Source organism: Callospermophilus lateralis, chromosome 10 (genome assembly GCF_048772815.1).
Source record: "Callospermophilus lateralis isolate mCalLat2 chromosome 10, mCalLat2.hap1, whole genome shotgun sequence".
Classification (NCBI taxonomy): Eukaryota; Metazoa; Chordata; class Mammalia; order Rodentia; family Sciuridae; genus Callospermophilus; species Callospermophilus lateralis.
In genome coordinates, this window is record NC_135314.1 from 6,965,324 (window position 1) to 6,984,655 (window position 19,332).

At 52.0% G+C, this 19,332-nt stretch overlaps 1 protein-coding gene across 1 annotated transcript in view; it reads left to right on the forward strand.

Moving 5' to 3' along the window:
• Nucleotides 1-17,063, forward strand: part of Kcnj6 (potassium inwardly rectifying channel subfamily J member 6) — an 89,600-nt gene extending 72,537 nt beyond the window's left edge. Inside the window, exon 2 of the mRNA XM_076868440.1 lies at nucleotides 16,738-17,063. Within this exon, the coding sequence (XP_076724555.1) occupies nucleotides 16,738-17,063 (326 nt within the window). The remainder of the gene's footprint in view (nucleotides 1-16,737) is intronic.
• Nucleotides 17,064-19,332: the final 2,269 nt, after the last annotated feature.

Here is a 19,332-nt window from a genome sequence, read left to right on the forward strand (position 1 = left end):
CCTCCATCCACCCCAGCCCTCTCCATCCACCCCAGCCCTCTCCATCCACCCCAGCCCTCACCATCCACCCCCTCTCCATCCACCCCAGCCCTCTCCATCCACCCCTCTCCATCCACCCCAGCCCTCTCCATCCACCCCAGCCCTCTCCATCCACCCCAGCCCTCTCCATCCACCCCAGCCCTCACCATCCACCCCTCTCCATCCACCCCAGCCCTCTCCATCCACCCCTCTCCATCCACCCCAGCCCTCTCCATCCACCCCAGCCCTCTCCATCCACCCCTCTCCATCCACCCCAGCCCTCTCCATCCACCCCTCTCCATCCACCCCAGCCCTCTCCATCCACCCCCCCTCTCCATCCACCCCAGCCCTCTCCATCCACCCCAGCCCTCTCCATCCACCCCTCTCCATCCACCCCAGCCCTCTCCATCCACCCCTCTCCATCCACCCCAGCCCTCTCCATCCACCCCAGCCCTCTCCATCCACCCCTCTCCATCCACCCCAGCCCTCTCCATCCACCCCAGCCCTCTCCATCCACCCCAGCCCTCACCATCCACCCCTCTCCATCCACCCCAGCCCTCTCCATCCACCCCAGCCCCTCTCCATCCACCCCAGCCCTCTCCATCCACCCCAGCCCTCTCCATCCACCCCTCTCCATCCACCCCAGCCCTCGCCATCCACCCCAGCCCTCTCCATCCACCCCAGCCCTCTCCATCCACCCCAGCCCTCTCCATCCACCCCAGCCCTCTCCATCCACCCCTCTCCATCCACCCCCTCTCCATCCACCCCACCCCTCTCCATCCACCCCAGCCCTCTCCATCCACCCCAGCCCTCTCCATCCACCCCAGCCCTCTCCATCCACCCCTCTCCATCCACCCCTCTCCATCCACCCCAGCCCTCTCCATCCACCCCAGCCCTCTCCATCCACCCCAGCCCTCTCCATCCACCCCAGCCCTCACCATCCACCCCTCTCCATCCACCCCAGCCCTCTCCATCCACCCCTCTCCATCCACCCCAGCCCTCTCCATCCACCCCAGCCCTCTCCATCCACCCCTCTCCATCCACCCCAGCCCTCTCCATCCACCCCAGCCCTCTCCATCCACCCCAGCCCTCTCCATCCACCCCAGCCCTCTCCATCCACCCCAGCCCTCTCCATCCACCCCCTCCATCCACGCCAGCCCTCTCCATCCACCCCTCTCCATCCACCCCAGCCCTCTCCATCCACCCCTCTCCATCCACCCCAGCCCTCTCCATCCACCCCAGCCCTCACCATCCACCCCTCTCCATCCACCCCAGCCCTCTCCATCCACCCCTCTCCATCCACCCCAGCCCTCGCCATCCACCCCAGCCCTCTCCATCCACCCCAGCCCTCGCCATCCACCCCAGCCCTCTCCATCCACCCCAGCCCTCTCCATCCACCCCTCTCCATCCACCCCTCTCCATCCACCCCAGCCCTCTCCATCCACCCCTCTCCATCCACCCCAGCCCTCTCCATCCACCCCAGCCCTCACCATCCACCCCTCTCCATCCACCCCAGCCCTCTCCATCCACCCCTCTCCATCCACCCCAGCCCTCTCCATCCACCCCTCTCCATCCACCCCTCTCCATCCACCCCAGCCCTCTCCATCCACCCCTCTCCATCCACCCCAGCCCTCTCCATCCACCCCAGCCCTCACCATCCACCCCTCTCCATCCACCCCAGCCCTCTCCATCCACCCCTCTCCATCCACCCCAGCCCTCTCCATCCACCCCTCTCCATCCACCCCAGCCCTCTCCATCCACCCCAGCCCTCACCATCCACCCCTCTCCATCCACCCCAGCCCTCTCCATCCACCCCTCTCCATCCACCCCAGCCCTCTCCATCCACCCCAGCCCTCTCCATCCACCCCAGCCCTCTCCATCCACCCCAGCCCTCTCCATCCACCCCTCTCCATCCACCCCAGCCCTCTCCATCCACCCCAGCCCTCTCCATCCACCCCTCTCCATCCACCCCAGCCCTCGCCATCCACCCCAGCCCTCTCCATCCACCCCAGCCCTCTCCATCCACCCCAGCCCTCTCCATCCACCCCAGCCCTCTCCATCCACCCCTCTCCATCCACCCCAGCCCTCTCCATCCACCCCTCTCCATCCACCCCAGCCCTCTCCATCCACCCCAGCCCTCTCCATCCACCCCAGCCCTCTCCATCCACCCCCTCCATCCACCCCAGCCCTCTCCATCCACCCCAGCCCTCTCCATCCACCCCAGCCCTCACCATCCACCCCTCTCCATCCACCCCAGCCCTCTCCATCCACCCCTGTCCATCCACCCCAGCCCTCTCCATCCACCCCAGCCCTCTCCATCCACCCCAGCCCTCTCCATCCACCCCAGCCCTCACCATCCACCCCTCTCCATCCACCCCAGCCCTCTCCATCCACCCCTCTCCATCCACCCCAGCCCTCTCCATCCACCCCAGCCCTCTCCATCCACCCCTCTCCATCCACCCCAGCCCTCTCCATCCACCCCTCTCCATCCACCCCAGCCCTCTCCATCCACCCCTCTCCATCCCCCACACCCCAGCCCTCTCCATCCACCCCAGCCCTCTCCATCCACCCCTCTCCATCCACCCCAGCCCTCTCCATCCACCCCTCTCCATCCACCCCAGCCCTCTCCATCCACCCCAGCCCTCTCCATCCACCCCAGCCCTCTCCATCCACCCCAGCCCTCTCCATCCACCCCAGCCCTCTCCATCCACCCCCTCCATCCACCCCAGCCCTCTCCATCCACCCCAGCCCTCTCCATCCACCCCAGCCCTCACCATCCACCCCTCTCCATCCACCCCAGCCCTCTCCATCCACCCCTCTCCATCCACCCCAGCCCTCTCCATCCACCCCAGCCCTCTCCATCCACCCCTCTCCATCCACCCCAGCCCTCTCCATCCACCCCAGCCCTCTCCATCCACCCCAGCCCTCTCCATCCACCCCAGCCCTCTCCATCCACCCCTCTCCATCCACCCCTCTCCATCCACCCCACCCCTCTCCATCCACCCCAGCCCTCTCCATCCACCCCAGCCCTCTCCATCCACCCCAGCCCTCTCCATCCACCCCTCTCCATCCACCCCTCTCCATCCACCCCAGCCCTCTCCATCCACCCCAGCCCTCTCCATCCACCCCAGCCCTCTCCATCCACCCCTCTCCATCCACCCCTCTCCATCCACCCCACCCCTCTCCATCCACCCCAGCCCTCGCCATCCACCCCAGCCCTCTCCATTCACCCCAGCCCTCTCCATCCACCCCAGCCCTCTCCATCCACCCCAGCCCTCACCATCCACCTCAGCCCTCTCCATCCACCCCTCTCCATCCACCCCAGCCCTCTCCATCCACCCCACCCTCTCCATCCACCCCACCCCTCTCCATCCACCCCACCCCTCTCCATCCACCCCAGCCCTCTCCATCCACCCCACCCTCTCCATCCACCCCAGCCCTCGCCATCCACCCCAGCCCTCTCCATTCACCCCAGCCCTCTCCATCCACCCCAGCCCTCTCCATCCACCCCAGCCCTCACCATCCACCTCAGCCCTCTCCATCCACCCCAGCCCTCGCCATCCACCCCAGCCCTCTCCATTCACCCCAGCCCTCTCCATTCACCCCTCTCCATCCATCCACCCCTCTCCATCCACCCCAGCCCTCTCCATCCACCCCAGCCCTCACCATCCACCCCTCTCCATCCACCCCAGCCCTCTCCATCCACCCCTCTCCATCCACCCCAGCCCTCTCCATCCACCCAGTGAAGCAATGGCTTGGGGCAGCCAGGAGCACGTGGACCATTGAGAATGACCACATGTCATCCCCCTCCAGGAAAACCCAGCTTCCAGGCACCATCTAGAAGGTGGCATGTCCTCGGCCCTCAGCGGGGCAGTGAAGACCCATCAAGGCCTCCTCTGGCTCCTGATGTCGGCAGCACAGCAGGCTGACCCTCGGGTGTCGGCCATCGTGTGTGGGAAGATCACTCAGGGAGAAAAGTCTCACTGTCTCCTTCCCACCCCTTCAAATCCGTATTTCTACAGAAGACAAAGTAGCTTGAAACGAATATGAAGAACACTCTGAAGGAGCGCTGAAGGGGGCCATTTGTTGATTTTGCTTTCTAAGGCCATAGTCATTCAGGAAATATGGACCAACTACCTGGATCTTCTTGGTGATGATGGGAAGCTCATTCATTCATTCCAATTTGGGGAGAATTTATCAGTGGTGTTGGGTCCTTGGACCTGTCCCTGTGCTGGACAGTGGGCTGTGGGAGGCTGAGTCTCACACTGAACCTCACCACCAACCACAGGATCTGGCACCTGCAAGGCTCCCAAAACTCCCTGCTCAACAGGTGAACGTGCTGGTCTCCAGCCGGCTCTGGCCCAGTGGGCAGCCAAGGCCCGGCCCTCCCCGCTGCTGTCACGTGTGAATGAAGTAACACATGAGGATAAACTGGTGCCTGGGCCAGACAGATTGTCCTAGAATGCTGGTGACAACCCGGCTTGAGCAATCCTGAAGCTCACTGCCTCTCCTAAGTACAAAGTTGATGGACAGGTGAGGCATCTCCGCAAGGTAGCTTACCATGGCCATCTGAGCTCCCAGTCCCATATGGTGGCCGACCACCAGCAGGGTGCCACGTGCCCTGGTTCACAACCCTGGGGAGGCTCACTCCTGCCAGCCACTTTGAGCCATGGTCTTTAAATTCAACCTGAAGGAACCATGGGCTTCCCATGTGGACAGGAAAATGGGACAATTATAAACGTGGGCCAAGGGGGCCCCCCCAAATTCATGGACTACAATGGGGGGACACCTGGTAAAACTCTGGGCACTAAAGCTGGCAGTGCTAATGCTGGGGAGGGGCAGATCCTGGGAGACACAGCGGTGGGAGACCATCACAGGGCGGACCTGCACAGACCGACACAGCGTGTCACTGGGCAAGGTGACCTGAGGGGACCGACACCCCATATGTGGTCTGAAATGCTACTGTGCTTCATGAGACCACATCAAGAAGGAAAGGAAATGGCTGTGGGGGTAGAGAACCAATAAGTATTCACTGCAAAGTCACCAGGGTCCACCTGTCTAAATTCTTCTTCGTCTCTCTGATCTCACTACTCTGCACTTTGCACAGATCTCAAGCCTCCCCATGCACACCCCTACCTCACCCAGAAAACGGCACAGAGATATGTTCATCTGTACCAAGCTCCCTGCCCTCACCCACACACTAGTCTCCCTCCGGTTCCTCGAGTGGCCCAGGACTCTCCTGTGACAGACCCTCCTTCTGCTCCCAGGGCATTTCTTCCCACCCCACCCACCTCTTTGCTGACCCTCCAAGTCTCAGCGCCAAAGTCAGATCCTCAGGGACACTGTGGGTGTGATCTGGTGTGGGAATTAGTGAAATTAGTGACAAGGACTCTGCCTTTTCTCCGCTGCGTGATTTATTGTTGCAGTTTACGTGGATTTGAATGCCTACTTGGTTCTCAATGGACTACAAATCCGACGAACCCGGGGACCATGATCATTCCACCCCAGAACCCCTCGAGGGGCCTGGCACACACAGACAGACCTTCTACATATGAGGTGAATGGGTCCTCTTTGCACTTAGTCCTTAGCCTGTCTTTATTGGACACATTGCTGAGCACAGAACCGGGGATGGAGGTGAGCCATCCACGGCCAAGACAGCAACCCTGCCCAAGGAAGGCCACCCCATGAGAAGGACTCATGATGGAAACTGCAATTCCTTGAGAAAGTCTGATGGGGAGAGTTCCGGATACTGCAGAGTCACAAGAGGACCCTATGACCCTACGGTTCCGTCCCGGTCTAAGCCAATCCTCTCTCCCTATTCCCCCTCTCTCCTTCTCCTATTCCTGAAGCTCTCTCCCCCTTTACATGCATGGACACACTTTTCCCTAAAACACAGCGGTTTCTTCTTCTGTTTTGTTTGTTTGTTTGAGCCTGTGACCCCACAGGCTTTCGTGAATCAATGACCATCTGACCATTCTCAAAACTCCGTCCTTGTTACGTTTTAAGAAAAGAGAGTTTGTGGGTCTCATCAGATTCCCCCAAGAATCCCCGACTAAAGGAAGGGCTGCTGTCTGCAAAACAGACTAATGAGGGCCACTGAAGACCAGAGGGCTCTTCAGATATCTAGCATCAAAGAGTGTTTTGAGATGTTCAAAGAAGGACTATGCATCAAGTAACCCCTGACATCAATGGCGAGTCCAGACGCTTAGTCACCAGATCTCCCGGCTTTTGTTCCTTTTGAGTCAACAAACAACAAGACGCTTGAGGCAAGGGACAAGCTAATTCTGCTAGAGGGGCAGCAGCTCTCACACCCCACCACGGGAAGAAAGGAAGTGGGGAGCGGCCAGGGGGTCCCCGGGCAGAACCCCGTGTTCAGCACTTGGGGTGTGGACTCCAGGGATTACCCCCCACATGGCAGAGAGGGCCTGAGCCGGGGGAGGTAGCCCCTCCACTCCACCCGCACAGCAGGCCCGCGGCTCCCACGGGGGCTCCCCACATCACGGAGGAGCCTGTCTTCTGTCCAAGGCAAGGAGCACATTAAGTGGTTCAAGTGGCTTCAGCAGAAGGAAACTGTCGTTGGGTGTCCCCCTGCGGCACTCCCCCCGCGGGGAATAAGACGCGGTGCGCCACGGGAGTGGGCATGTTGGCTTATTTTTGCTACAAGAAGCAGGAAGGATAAAGCAGAAACTGAGGAGAGTGGTCACACACAGGAGGTGGGCAGAATGGGTGGGGAGCGCGGCAGGCTTTTAGGCTGATTGAAATCTCAACAATTCAAAAGGTTTCCTAACTAAAAAACAAAAAAGAGATGACAAAAGCAAAGGAAATACAAACAGAAATGAATCCACCCGATCCACCCAACACCCTGGATAACATTCTGCACATTAAAAAAAGAAGAACAAGTTCAAGAGACTGTTTTTAATTAGTTCTTTTCAGTTATACACAACAGTAGAACGTATTTTCACACATAGAGTATGACTTATTCTATTTAGGATCCCATTCTTGTGGCTGCACATGCTGTGGGCTATTCTGGTCATGTTCACAAATCAGTGCTAGCAAAGTCATGACCAACTAATTCCACTGTCTTTCCTATTGCCGTCCCCCCTCCCTTCCCTTCATTTCATTCTGTCTAATCAAATGGATTTCTATTACTCCTCTCCCCAACCTCCCTTGTTTTGAGTATCATCCACAAATCAGAACATTTGGCCTTTGGTTTGGGGTGGGGATATTTGGTTTATTTCACTCAGTATGATGTTCTCCAGTTCCATCCATTTACCAGCAAATGCCATCATTTCATTCTTCTTTATGGCTGAGTAATATTCCATTGTGTATATATACCACATTCTCTTTATCCATTCATCCATTGAAGGACACTGAGGTTGTCTCCATAGCTTGGCTATTGTGAGTTGAGCTGCTGTAAACATGGATTTGGCTTCATCACTGTAGTATGCTGATTTTAAGTCCTTTGGGTATATACCAAGGAATCAAATGGTGGTTCCATTCCAAGTTTTCTGAGGAATCTCCATATTACTTTCCAAAGTGGTTGCACCAATTTGCAATGTATGAGTGTTCCCTTTTCCCCCCACATCCTCGCCAACACTTACTGTTATTAATATTCTTTATAACTGCCATTCTGACTGGAGTGAGATGAAATCTCAGAGTTATTTTAATTTGCATGTCTCTAATTGCTAGAGATGTTGAACACTTTTGTGTGTGTGTGTGTGTGCGTGTGTGTGTGTGTGTGAGTGGGTGGTGCTGGGGATTGAACCGGGGGCCTTGTGCATTTGAGGCAAGCCCTCTACCAGCTGAGCTACATCCCCCGCCCTCCACATATTGTTAGACCATTCGTTTCTTCTTCTGTGAAGTGCTTCCTCAGTTCCTCTGCCCATTTATTGCTGGTGTTTACTGTTCAGGTGGTGAATTTTTGAGTTCTTTGTATGGCCTGGAAATCCATGCCTTATCTGAGGTACTGGTGGTGAAGATTTTCTCCCCGTCCGTAGGATCTACCAAGAGTCTTTTTAAAAAGGTGTTTCGGTGGCATGACCTCAATGGGAATATTCTATGGTCAAAAAGTATTTTCAATTTTATCTCCTAGGTCTTGTTAGTGTCAACAACAACAACAACAACAAAAAAAAAAATTACGATCACTCAATGAATTGACCACAGGCTGTCTATTCACCTGGCACAGGTTGTTGGCTACCGACATTTCCTTCCAGCGGAAACTCAAAAGACCCGAGGGAGAGTGAGCTGTAGAGAGAAAAGGAGGAAGGCTTAAAGAGCCCTGGAGTGGCCCAGGTCCTGCTGGAGGGACTCGGGAGCAGGGAAGTTCTGATTGGCTCTTGAGGGCACATGAGAGTCTCTGATTGGTGCACCATCAACGGGCCCCCACCTGGGATTAGACAGAATGACAAAAGTTCCTGTGGATTTTCCTGTTTCAACTGAAATCATGTCGGTCCTTGCCTTTGAGGTCTGAGTCTGTGTAAGGACTCCTCAGAAGGACGGCTGGTGTGGTGATTCCTGAACTGCTCTTTGTGTCTGGAACGTGGCACCAGTGGTAAAGTACAGTGGGGGCGAGAGATGGCTTGGGAAGGGGATCTGCTCCTGGTGAGGGCTCCCTCCCCAGCTGGCTGGTCCTCACACGGCCTTTCTGGGGTGCCTGGGCAGGGAGGGGAGAGCCCATGCTGTCTCTTCCTCTTAGGAAGCCGCCAGTCTCACAGGATCAGGGCCCTGCCTTTGGAACCCTCTTAGTCTTCATCACCTCCCTAAGAGGACATCTCCAGGGACTCAGAGCTTCAAGATATGAATTTGGGGGGCACACCCTTCAGTCTCTAGCTGTGTGACCCAGGAAAGCTACTTAACCTCTCTTTACTTTGGAAAAGCAAATCACCTGTACAGAGAGATCGCAGCAGCATCCGCCCCGGGGGGCCATTGTGAGGATGGGGTGGTGGACAGGAAGCAGCCAGCGCCAGGCCCTCGGGGAGCAGCACCTGGTGCTTCCTTCAGTCCTTCATCTATAAGTGCATCCATTACTTGGTAAGAGTAGGGTTAGGAGTATCAGTGGAGAGCAACTCTTTTTTTCAGCCATTTTTAAATATGCACATTTTGATTTGCCTCTGCAGACTGAAAGTGCACCTCACCGGCCTCCGGTTTGGGTGACAGGCGACACAGGACTGTGGATGGGAGGCATTTCTAAGCATAAAGCATTGCTCACTGCTATTTAAATGATGCACGAGATTCCCTGACCTGCCGCTCTGGACACCAGGCTGGGCTATGGCCAAGGTCATTCTTCCCCATTGGGTGACTCAGTGCTAGGACTGATAAACAGAGGGCTCAGCGCTTTACAACCAGGCTCACTGGGGCAGTTCTTACAAAGAGCGGGCACAAGGGTCAACCAGCAGGAAAACGTCACATCACGCAGCCTGGTATTTGAAATAAAATGGCAGAGCATCTGTAATCAATTCTGTTTTTTTTTTTTTTATATTGACAACATAGCCTTATTCTGCAGCATTCATAAGTGGGGAAGGTGGATCTGTCCATCCTGTTTCCCCGCCGTCTTGCTCGCCAGCAGCTTGGGGGTTTGCTCTCTGCTGACTGTACCTGTGGCTTACCCAGGGCTCTCTGAGCACAGCTCTCGTCTGTGTGGAGCCTGCACATCACTAAAATCCAAAGCAGAACTTGGCCTGTCCGTCCCCGTCTTGCAGGGCCTGCCTCCCTGTTTGCTCAGTGCTCCTTACAGATTCCTTAGCGGGGCCTCACTTTGTGGCCCTGGCTCCTAGGTAGGTGTTCAGTCCCTCTTTGACCAAAATACCCAACAACAACTGAGAAGAGGGGAAGCTCATTTGGCTCATGGTTCCAGAGGTTCATTCTGTGGTCAGCCAAGTCCACTGCATGGGCCCAGGATGATGAGGAGCGTCACGGCCGAAGGGCCACTTGGAGGAGAGCTGGTCAGCTCGCGACAGGACCAGAAAGCAGAGAGAGGGAAGGGGGTCACAGGGAAGATGCACCCTTCCAGGGCACACCCCCGGTGCCCCACCTCCTCCGGCTACACTCCACCTGCCCACGGTCACCACCCAGTCCACTCAAACTAGGATGGGCTGGTCAGGTTCCAGCTCTCGCAGTCCAGTCACATCACCTTGGAACATTCCTGCATTAACACAGGAGTTTGGGGGACACCCATATTCAAACGATGACGGGGGGCCTTGCAATCACCACCAATAACAGGTCTCCCTCCCTCCACCTCCACCCCATCCTTCCCACATGGTCTTCCCAAGGCATGAGTGCCCACCAAAAGGGTTTCCACACCCTACCCTGCAAGTTAAACTCTGAGAATATCAACTAGGAACCAGAGAGGGTCCTGGTGAGAAATGTGAGTGAGCATCGTCTAATCCATCTACCTGTTTGCCAGGTAGAGCAAACAGGCAGGGAGAAGGTGAGCTCACTCTGTCTTCCAGAGCAGGGCACCATCTTCTCCTGCCTTTGGTCATCAGCAACTCCAAGTTCTCAGACCTTTGAACTTCAGGGCTTCTACAAACAGCAGCTCCTCCCACGGGTAAAAGAACATTTAGCCATTCAGAGCCCATGGAATCAACCACAGGGCCCTTGCACAAATGATCAGAGGCCAGCTAATATTCCAATGAGAATAGAATTTGGTGATTTTTTTAAACAGTATGTGATAAATTCAAAATGATCACACCACAGGTTAGGTTACAAGCATAATGATAAAACACTTGAAATTTGACCACTTATTTTAAGAGCTAGAACACCACACTACCAACTTTTCCTTCTATGGGCCCTCTCTATTGTTCATTTCCTATTTTACTAATTTATATACTGATCTTTACTCCCTATTTCCCAGGGATTAATTCTGTTGTTTATTCTTCTGATTTCTTAAATTGAACATCCTGCATATCAGTTCTCAGATTTCCTCCTTTCCTAATATGATCATTTAGGTTGATCAGTTTGTCTTCCTGACGTTCAACCCACAGTTTGACATTTAGAATCTCAGTGCTATTCAGTTCTAAGTGTTATTGAATTTCCTTGACTGCTTCTTCGGTTGTCTGGAAGCGTGACTATGTCATGAAATGCAAGCCCATTGCTTCTGTTCTTCGATTGTTTTCTGTCCTTCATGCGCAAAGCTCAGGGTTGAAGGAGCTCCTGATGGGACTCAGGAACAACGCCCTTCTCCAGTGCTCTGCTCGGTGGGGTTTCCCGCCCTTTTCAGGCCCTGGCCCTCTTAGCCTCCTTCCCATAAAGACAAGGTTTCTCAGCATTTTTGCCATCTGAGCTGTGTGCTCTCAGGCAACTGGAGTCACTGTTGGGGAGAAGAGGCAGGGGGAGCCCGTAGCCACAGGATCCCTTTGCCAGGACTCCTGTCAGCCGCCGCCCCCGGGCACTCAGTGCCTCTGCAGAGCAACTGGTTACAGGCCGCCCTCGGGCCAGCCTGGAGCCTCACGCTTGGCAAGGGGAGCTCCACCCACTCCCTGGCTCCAGAGCGCCTGCTCCTGGCCCTGCTCAGGGAGAGGGGGTCTCCCGAGAGACTCTGCCATCAGCACATGCTGGCCCTGGGGCCACTGGAAAGCCAGAGGTGAGTGAGGAAGCAGGACCAGGAATTCCCCTGGACAGGTCAGTCTTCAGGTCTCGCTCCTGGCCCCTCCTCCGGCCATCCTGGACTTTCCAGCCTCTGGGGCACCTGCTCTCTGTACTGTGCAGCAGTCTGGGTTGTGATGGGTGGGGAAGGAGCCCCGGGTGTCCGGCCCCTTCCCCAGCACCAGGAGTCCTGGCTCCTACTTTCCGCCAACTCAGGTGTGATTCAAGCTGTGGTTTTGGAGGTTTCCAGCATCTCGAACTCTAGCGGAGGGTCCTTCCTATGTAGTCTGACGTAAGTCAGAGGCAGAAGTCTGCTCTTTCCTAAGGCATCCTTTTGTTTAGCAATGCAGCTCTAATGTCTCCAGGGAGCGACAGCAAGCCGTCCCTGGGCACCTCCTGAGTCATGGTTTCCTCTTAGCATCAAGTACCTGCGTGGAGCGGGGGCCTCCTTTGTTGAAGCGGCAGCCAAGGCTAGGGAGGCGGGCGACGTGTGAATCCGATGCGTTCATTAGCAAGGCTCAGCCTTTCACGTGGACACCAGTATCAAGACACGCTGCGGCACACCAGAAATAGGCACGAGTTTATCTGTCAACCAAGTTCGTTAATAAAAGGAAAGCAAAACAAAACAGAGGCCAGCCAGCCCGCATGGCCACAGGGTGCGACCAGAACTAGGAGACTGAGAGCGGCTCCCCAGCATTCACTCTTCACCAATGAGGCCTCCTTTTCCAGAGTTCCTCACCCACCGGCCAGGCTCCTCGGGATCACCTCCCCCTGACCTGCAGAGCAGGTGCGGACACTGACACCATTCGGCAGCCTCACCTCCTCTGAGACTAGCCAGGCTGATTTCACACTGACACTTTTTCAAATTCAGTGTGTGTGGGGGGGTGGGGGACTGAACTGGGACCAAGGTCAGTATGTGAAAAAGACTCTTTCTAAAGAAAGAAAAATTACCAACTTACCTGAGGAAAGCTTTTCGATCCTTACTGATAGACAAGCACCTTATTGTGCTTTCTATATCGCTTTTAAAATGAATTCAGATGCCAACGATGAATAAAAACTGTAAAAGCATCCAAGACCGTGGGATTAAATCTTGCTTCTATTTAATACACAAATTAAATACTCCTATTAAAATGGCATAGAGAGAAGTATTTTGCTCTTCCCACTGACCTCGGTAAGTCTGTTTGTTGGTTAGAGCTGCCGTAATGTTTCACGGACTTGATGGCTTAGACGTCACAAATTTATTTTTTCACAATTCTGAACTCCAGAAGTGTGAGAGCAAGCTGTCAGAGGATTGGTTTCTTCCGAGGACTCTCCCTGGCCTGCAGATGGTGACTTCTGCCTGTCCTCACGTGGTCACCCCTCTGCATGGTTGGTGCCTAACCTCCTCTTCTTATAAGGACAGGGTCACACTGGTTAAGGCCCACCAAATGACCTTATTTTAACTTTATGACCTCTTTTAAAGATCTCATTTCAAAATGCATCATTGTGAAACACTGGGGGTTAGGATCTCAACCTGTGGGTTTGAAGGAACACAATTCAGCCATCTCAGTACACTTGGGCCCATAATAGCACGATTTTCACAAACTTACTCAATACTATCAATATTGCCCTCAAGAAATAGCCATGCCACATACTTTTGAGTCACATCATTTTATTTATTGAATTAACTATAGTATATCTACATAATGGAATGACAAAAATGGCATCAAAATGCAGTAACCATAAAATTACACTAGAGAAAAACATATTTATGTAGTTACCTTTACCAGACCTTCCTTTTTTATTTCTTGATGTGGTCTGAGTTATTGTCTAGTATCCCTTCATCTCGCAGAAGGACTTCATATATTATTCTTGTAGTGCAGTATGGCTAGCGGCCTAGTCACAAATTCTCTCCATTGTTGTTTGTAGAGAGAGTTAATTTCTCCATCACTGGTGAAGAATAATTTTGCTGGATATTAAGTTTTTGGTTGACAGTCTTTTCCTTTCAGTGTTTGCTTTGAAAAATGTCTTCCCACTGCCTCTCACTTCCATAGTGTTTTATGAGAAATCAGCTGTTAGGATTATCAAGGATCACTTCTATGTGGTGAGTCACTTATCTCTTGCTGATTTCAGGATGCCCTCCTTATAATTATGCTTCAACAGTTTGATTAAGATGTGCTAGATACAAATACATTTGAGTTCATCTTATTTAGAGTTTGTCTAGCTTCTTGGATCTGGTTTTCAGCCATTACATCTTCAATTATTTCATCCTCTCCTTTCTCTCTGTATTCTTCTTCTGAGACTCCCATTATGCATATGTTGGTATCTCAGTCTCTGAGACTATGCTCATGTTTCTTCAGTCTTTTTTCTTTATGTTCCTCGATAATCTTCATTGGGCTCACTGATCTTTAACCTAACTGATTCCTTCTTCTGACAACTCAAACATGCTGTCTCTCCAGTGTGGCTTTCTTTCATATATCGTACTTTTCACCTGAGAATCAATTTTGGTATTTTACATATGATTTGTATTTATTTACAGATATTCTCTACTTGGTGAGACATCATTCTCCTAATTCCCTTCATTAAAAAAAAAAAAACATGACTTACTTTAGTCCTTTGGATATGTTTTAAATAGTTCATTTAAAGTTTTTGTCTAATGATTCCAATGTCTGGACTTTCTCAGGGACAGTTTTCCTTGACTACTTTCTTTCTATATATGGGGCATACTTTCTTCTTTCTTTGCATTCATAAATTTTTGTGGAAAATAAAACCCTGAGAATAAAAATTCCCCTTCCTCTCAAGATTTCTGTTGTTGTGACTATGTGTATTTTTTAGTGAATTTTTAGAGGAAATTATGTAAGTTTTTTTACTCTTTTGTGTATGATTACTAAGCTCTCTGCTCAGTTAACTTAGTGGCCAGCTAACAATTAGACAAAAATTTCCTTAAAATCATGTAACACATAAGTCTCTCAGTCTTTGTCAAAAGGCTCTGCATGCTTAGTAGCCTACCTGAAACACTCAGGCAGGCACCTTACAACTCTGCCTTAACCTTCACCTCATGCTTGCACAAGCCTCAAGGTCAACCAGAGGTGAGCTCAGGGCTTTCTCAGGTCTTTCTCAGACATGTTCACAGTCCCATACTCTGACATATCCCGGAAGTCCCTGTGCGTGAGTTAACTTACAGAACTCTAGTTTATTTTGTCAATTTTTGCCAGTGTTCTCATCTCCTTTATGAAGAAATGAGATTTCCAAAGTTTTCATTTCACATTTCTAATGGCATCCTCTTGACTATATCCTGTGTAGCTCCTTCACATTCATTGCCAAAGTTCTAATTCTCTCTTCAGCCAATTCTAAGTACTGTAAAACTCCATTTAGACTTTAATTTGAATATTTGTATTTATTTCCAGTTCTGTTTGGTTATTTATGCAGCCACAAATGAAAGTCTGGGTAGATCATATTTTATATTATGTTATGTGATTGCCAGAAACAATCAGCAGTAAATGTTTAATATTGTGTCTGTCTGGGACAGTGATGATATCTGGAGAAAACAACAGGGTATTCAGAATATGAGAGGAAAATCTGCAGAAAGATGGTCATGGGGGCTTTGAAGCACTCTGACATATTCCTGAAGTCCCTGTGCATGTGTAGAGCTGTAAGCACACACTTCCTTTATGAAAATCCAGTTGTTTAGCATCCTTTCCCCTGGTTTCCCATTTGTGCCTCATTCTGAGCCCACATATCCTTACCATCCCGCCTGCCTCCACCACCCCCAGCACAGAAAGAGGAACTCAAAAACCATTTGAGAAACAACAGGAAGGCAGTGTTGATCTGCTCTTCTCTGTACATAGGAGCCCCTGCAGGGCTCATTTTACAGGTGGGGTTTTGTGGGATTGACCAGTGGAAAAGGGCAGGAAGAGGGCTGGGGTCGGGGCTGGTGCTGGCTGGGCCCTCACAGTTGCAGCTGAGTCAAACCCGTAAATCCCAGTTTCTTCTCCTAGACACAAGAAGCAAGTGCAATGCCTCAGGAGTATTTTGTGACCCTGACTCTTCTGCATAAACCTCACACGTCTCCATTTCCCCTACCCCACCACAAGGCAGTAGCCTAATACGTGCTACTGGCTGTCCTGACAAATGACATGCTGACTAGCTGAGCTGCCACTATCCTGAATGAACTCAGGTCCACAGCAAGACTATCATGAGTCTTTGGTTGTGTTGCTTTGTGGATCCCTTGCTCTACTGAAAAGCTGTTGTCTTAATTATACTTTATAACTGTGTTGGTATAAAGGCGAGTATAGTAACATTTTTTCTACATTTTCTTAATCCACACTTTGAAAGAAATTAAAACATTTTGTGAGCCCCTTATAGCATCTGTGAGCCCAAACACTATACCTACTTGCCGAACAGAAATTTGGTCCCGTGCAAATGACCACATGAATGCCTCCATTTCCTAAGAATGTTAATGAAAGGGCTTAGGCCTGGTTTTTCCAATAGGATACACGGTTCCCCTTCATTCTGTCAGGTCACATTTGAAAGCCCTTTTCCTGGGCTATCAGTAGTTCACATGGCATTTTGTGCAAATAAGAAGAGGGGGAAGCCCTTAAATTCCTGTTGCACTATCTGAGCAGATTTCCCTGGTGGCCGAGGGAAAGTGAAAATTCAGGTGTGCACCCTTCCAGCCAAGGCCAAGGCCATGGCCTGGGTGTCATGACAGTGGGAGGGGAATCCTAGCCCCTGCTCCTAGCTCAGAGGCCACCTAAGTGTAGTTCCATGAGCCAGACTGCATTCTAGGTCTGTGACCAAAGAACTCAAGTCCCACTAGCACTGAGGCAGAGCCTCTGAAAGCACAGGTAACCAGAGTTGTGACCTCAGGACTCTCCAGGGTGGAGGGGACAAGGCAGAGTCACAGTCACATATACCCCTGTGTGCACACTCACACTGGCTTTCCCGTGGGAATGCACAGGCATGCAGGCACTTGTGGTCCCCTGAGTCCTGGAGACTCCATGGCTCTGTGTCTACAATGTGAATGACACCTCCACTGTGTTGGCCCCTTGTGCATCTCTCAGTGCACCTGAAGGCCACCCAGGGCAGCCCTGCCCTGCTCACTGAGCGTCCTGGGCCTGGGAAAGCTCACTAAAGCCTCCCTTCTCCTCTCCGCAGGGATGACGTGCCAAGCCCGAAGCTCCTACATCACCAGTGAGATCCTGTGGGGTTACCGGTTCACGCCCGTCCTGACGCTGGAGGACGGCTTCTACGAAGTTGACTACAACAGCTTCCACGAGACCTACGAGACCAGCACCCCATCCCTTAGTGCCAAAGAGCTGGCCGAGCTGGCCAGCAGGGCAGAGATGCCCCTGAGTTGGTCTGTGTCCAGCAAACTCAACCAACATGCAGAACTGGAGACTGAGGAGGAAGAGAAAAATCAGGAAGAGCAAACAGAAAGGAATGGTGACGTGGCAAATCTAGAGAATGAGTCCAAAGTTTAGGGCCTGGATGGGCCCCCCTCCCTCCTGCCCCAGACGTGGCCTTTCCTCGTCACTCATCCTCTTTCTTTTGGTCTCTCTGGCTTTGTTCTTTATACTTAATTTTGACATCACCAGAAAACAAGTCTTCAAGGTGTAAAATCCCTACCTGCCCTCTCTCAGCTGTTCAGATTGACAAGGTAGACCAGATGGTTAAGGAGCCGTGGGCCCACATTTGTGGCCCAAGTTTGATCTCTTCTCAAAATACCCACCTTCAACTCCTAGAGATTTGAGCTGCTAACCTGCATGTGTCGAACAATACCAGATCACTCTAAAGGGAGTGTCCAAGATTTTACCTGGGATGTGACAAACGAGGTCTCCGGTGCCTATCTACCGCACAGCGAGTCATAGGGTACAGCCCTGAGTTTTATAGATCCCACACATTTCATCTGCTACAGGGTAAGGTGCTTGCCCGTGCGGGCACTGCAGGTATAGGACCCAGGTGAGCTACAGACTAACCACTGTACATATATATGCCTTATGTAATTTTTTTGGCAATTAGTAATAAAGCCCAGCATGTACAAAAGTACTGTAGAACAGAACTTCTATTAAATAATGTATATAGATGTATCATTAATGTAGTTTTAGATATCTAACTTTAGAAATAAGAAGAAAAAAAGATTCCCAATGTACAGTAGGCATTTCTTTTTTGATATCTGTGTTTTCCAACTATTTTGATTTCATGAACTGCTGGCCCTTTAATGCATGGCCTTTGTTCTGGGTCCCAGACAGGCAGCCATTAGGGTTCCTCTCTGTTCCCTTGCTGATCCTTTTGTTGAATCTAATAAGCCATAGGTTCGGGGGCAGTTGGGAGATCCAGTAGACGGGAAGACCCACCACCAATAAGCTGATATACTGTGACATGTTTACAAAACAGGTGTCATTTTCTTCAAGAGAACAAGGGCCTCACTAACCAGCCAGGGAGAGAATCCCCGGAATGGCCCCTTCTCCAGCATGTCACCAATGATGTGTTGATGCTGTTTGTGTGAGCTCTCGCCCTTTGGGATACAACTGTTTAGGGAACTTTTCTGCAAATCCAGCTGATCCTCCCTGTAATCATGAGAACCACAGGAAATTAGGTGAACGTGCACTCTAGGCAAGATGGCTTGGGTCTGAAGCCACGGAACTAGGGAGGGCCATGATGGGTGGCACACAGTGTCCTCATTGAGCTCCCCTGCCAGCCGCCACCTGGCCTGGAGGAGGGCATCTTGCCTGTCCTGGGGGCTGAGCCATCAACAACTTCTTGCATTGGGATTTTTTTCGTCTTCTTTTATAATTACAAAGTGACCAGTATTCAGTATTCAAAGATTAGATCAACAGTTTTAGTCACTGTCTAAGACATCTGTCTAGGGTGTGCCACTATTTTAAAAAATCAAACCCAAAGCATCTGTCAATGAAAAGAAAGCCAAAAAAAAACGTAGCCTTAATTCATTTTAACATGCAGAGATGAAAGAAGGAAGGAAGGATGGATGGATGGAAGGGAGGAAGGGAGGGAGGAAGGAAGGAAAAGGGGTGGTTTTGTACTGCAAACCTAAATTTCAAAATGAAAATAATAGAGAAGGAAGAGGACTCAGACAAAACCTCAGGGGCAGGTGGAGATTTTGCACTGAAAAGATCCTTCACGTTAATTTCGCATTTACAAACTGTCTGTTCTCCAACACGGTGGCCCGTCATAAATATTCATTGAGTGGATCCAAGTTTATTCTCAGCTCCTACAGCTGTGCGCAGTTTGAGGCTTTGGGCTATGAGGTCAAGGAGATCAAACCGGCTGTCCCTCTGTGACCCCTGGCCTTGCCCGACCATGAGGCACGGGCCTTTGCTCTACTTAGGGGCCCTGTCTCCCAGAAAGGACACCCCAGAGATAAGGAAGGCAGCCCCTCTGGTGAACGCTCCAGCTTCGGAGCCCAGGCATCAGGACAACGGCTTCTTGGCTCTGACTGCGGAAACCATAGCTGTCACCGCGAGCCCCGGCGCTTTCCGCGTGCCAGCACCTCATCCATTGTCTGTTGAATCCTTTATTCATCCCACAGGGTCTAAGGAGGCGGCCCGTGCTCTTCCTGCGCTCTCTGGAGGCTGTGGGGAGGTAGGGACCTGACCTCGCTGGAGCCTTAGGATGGGCGCCCCTGGCCCTGGGCACAACCTCCAGTGTCCAGGGCTTTGGGGGCAGCGCCAGTAGCACAAAACGGCCCAGGGCTGCGGCACGTCTGCTGACCTAGCTCTTGAAGTACCTTCT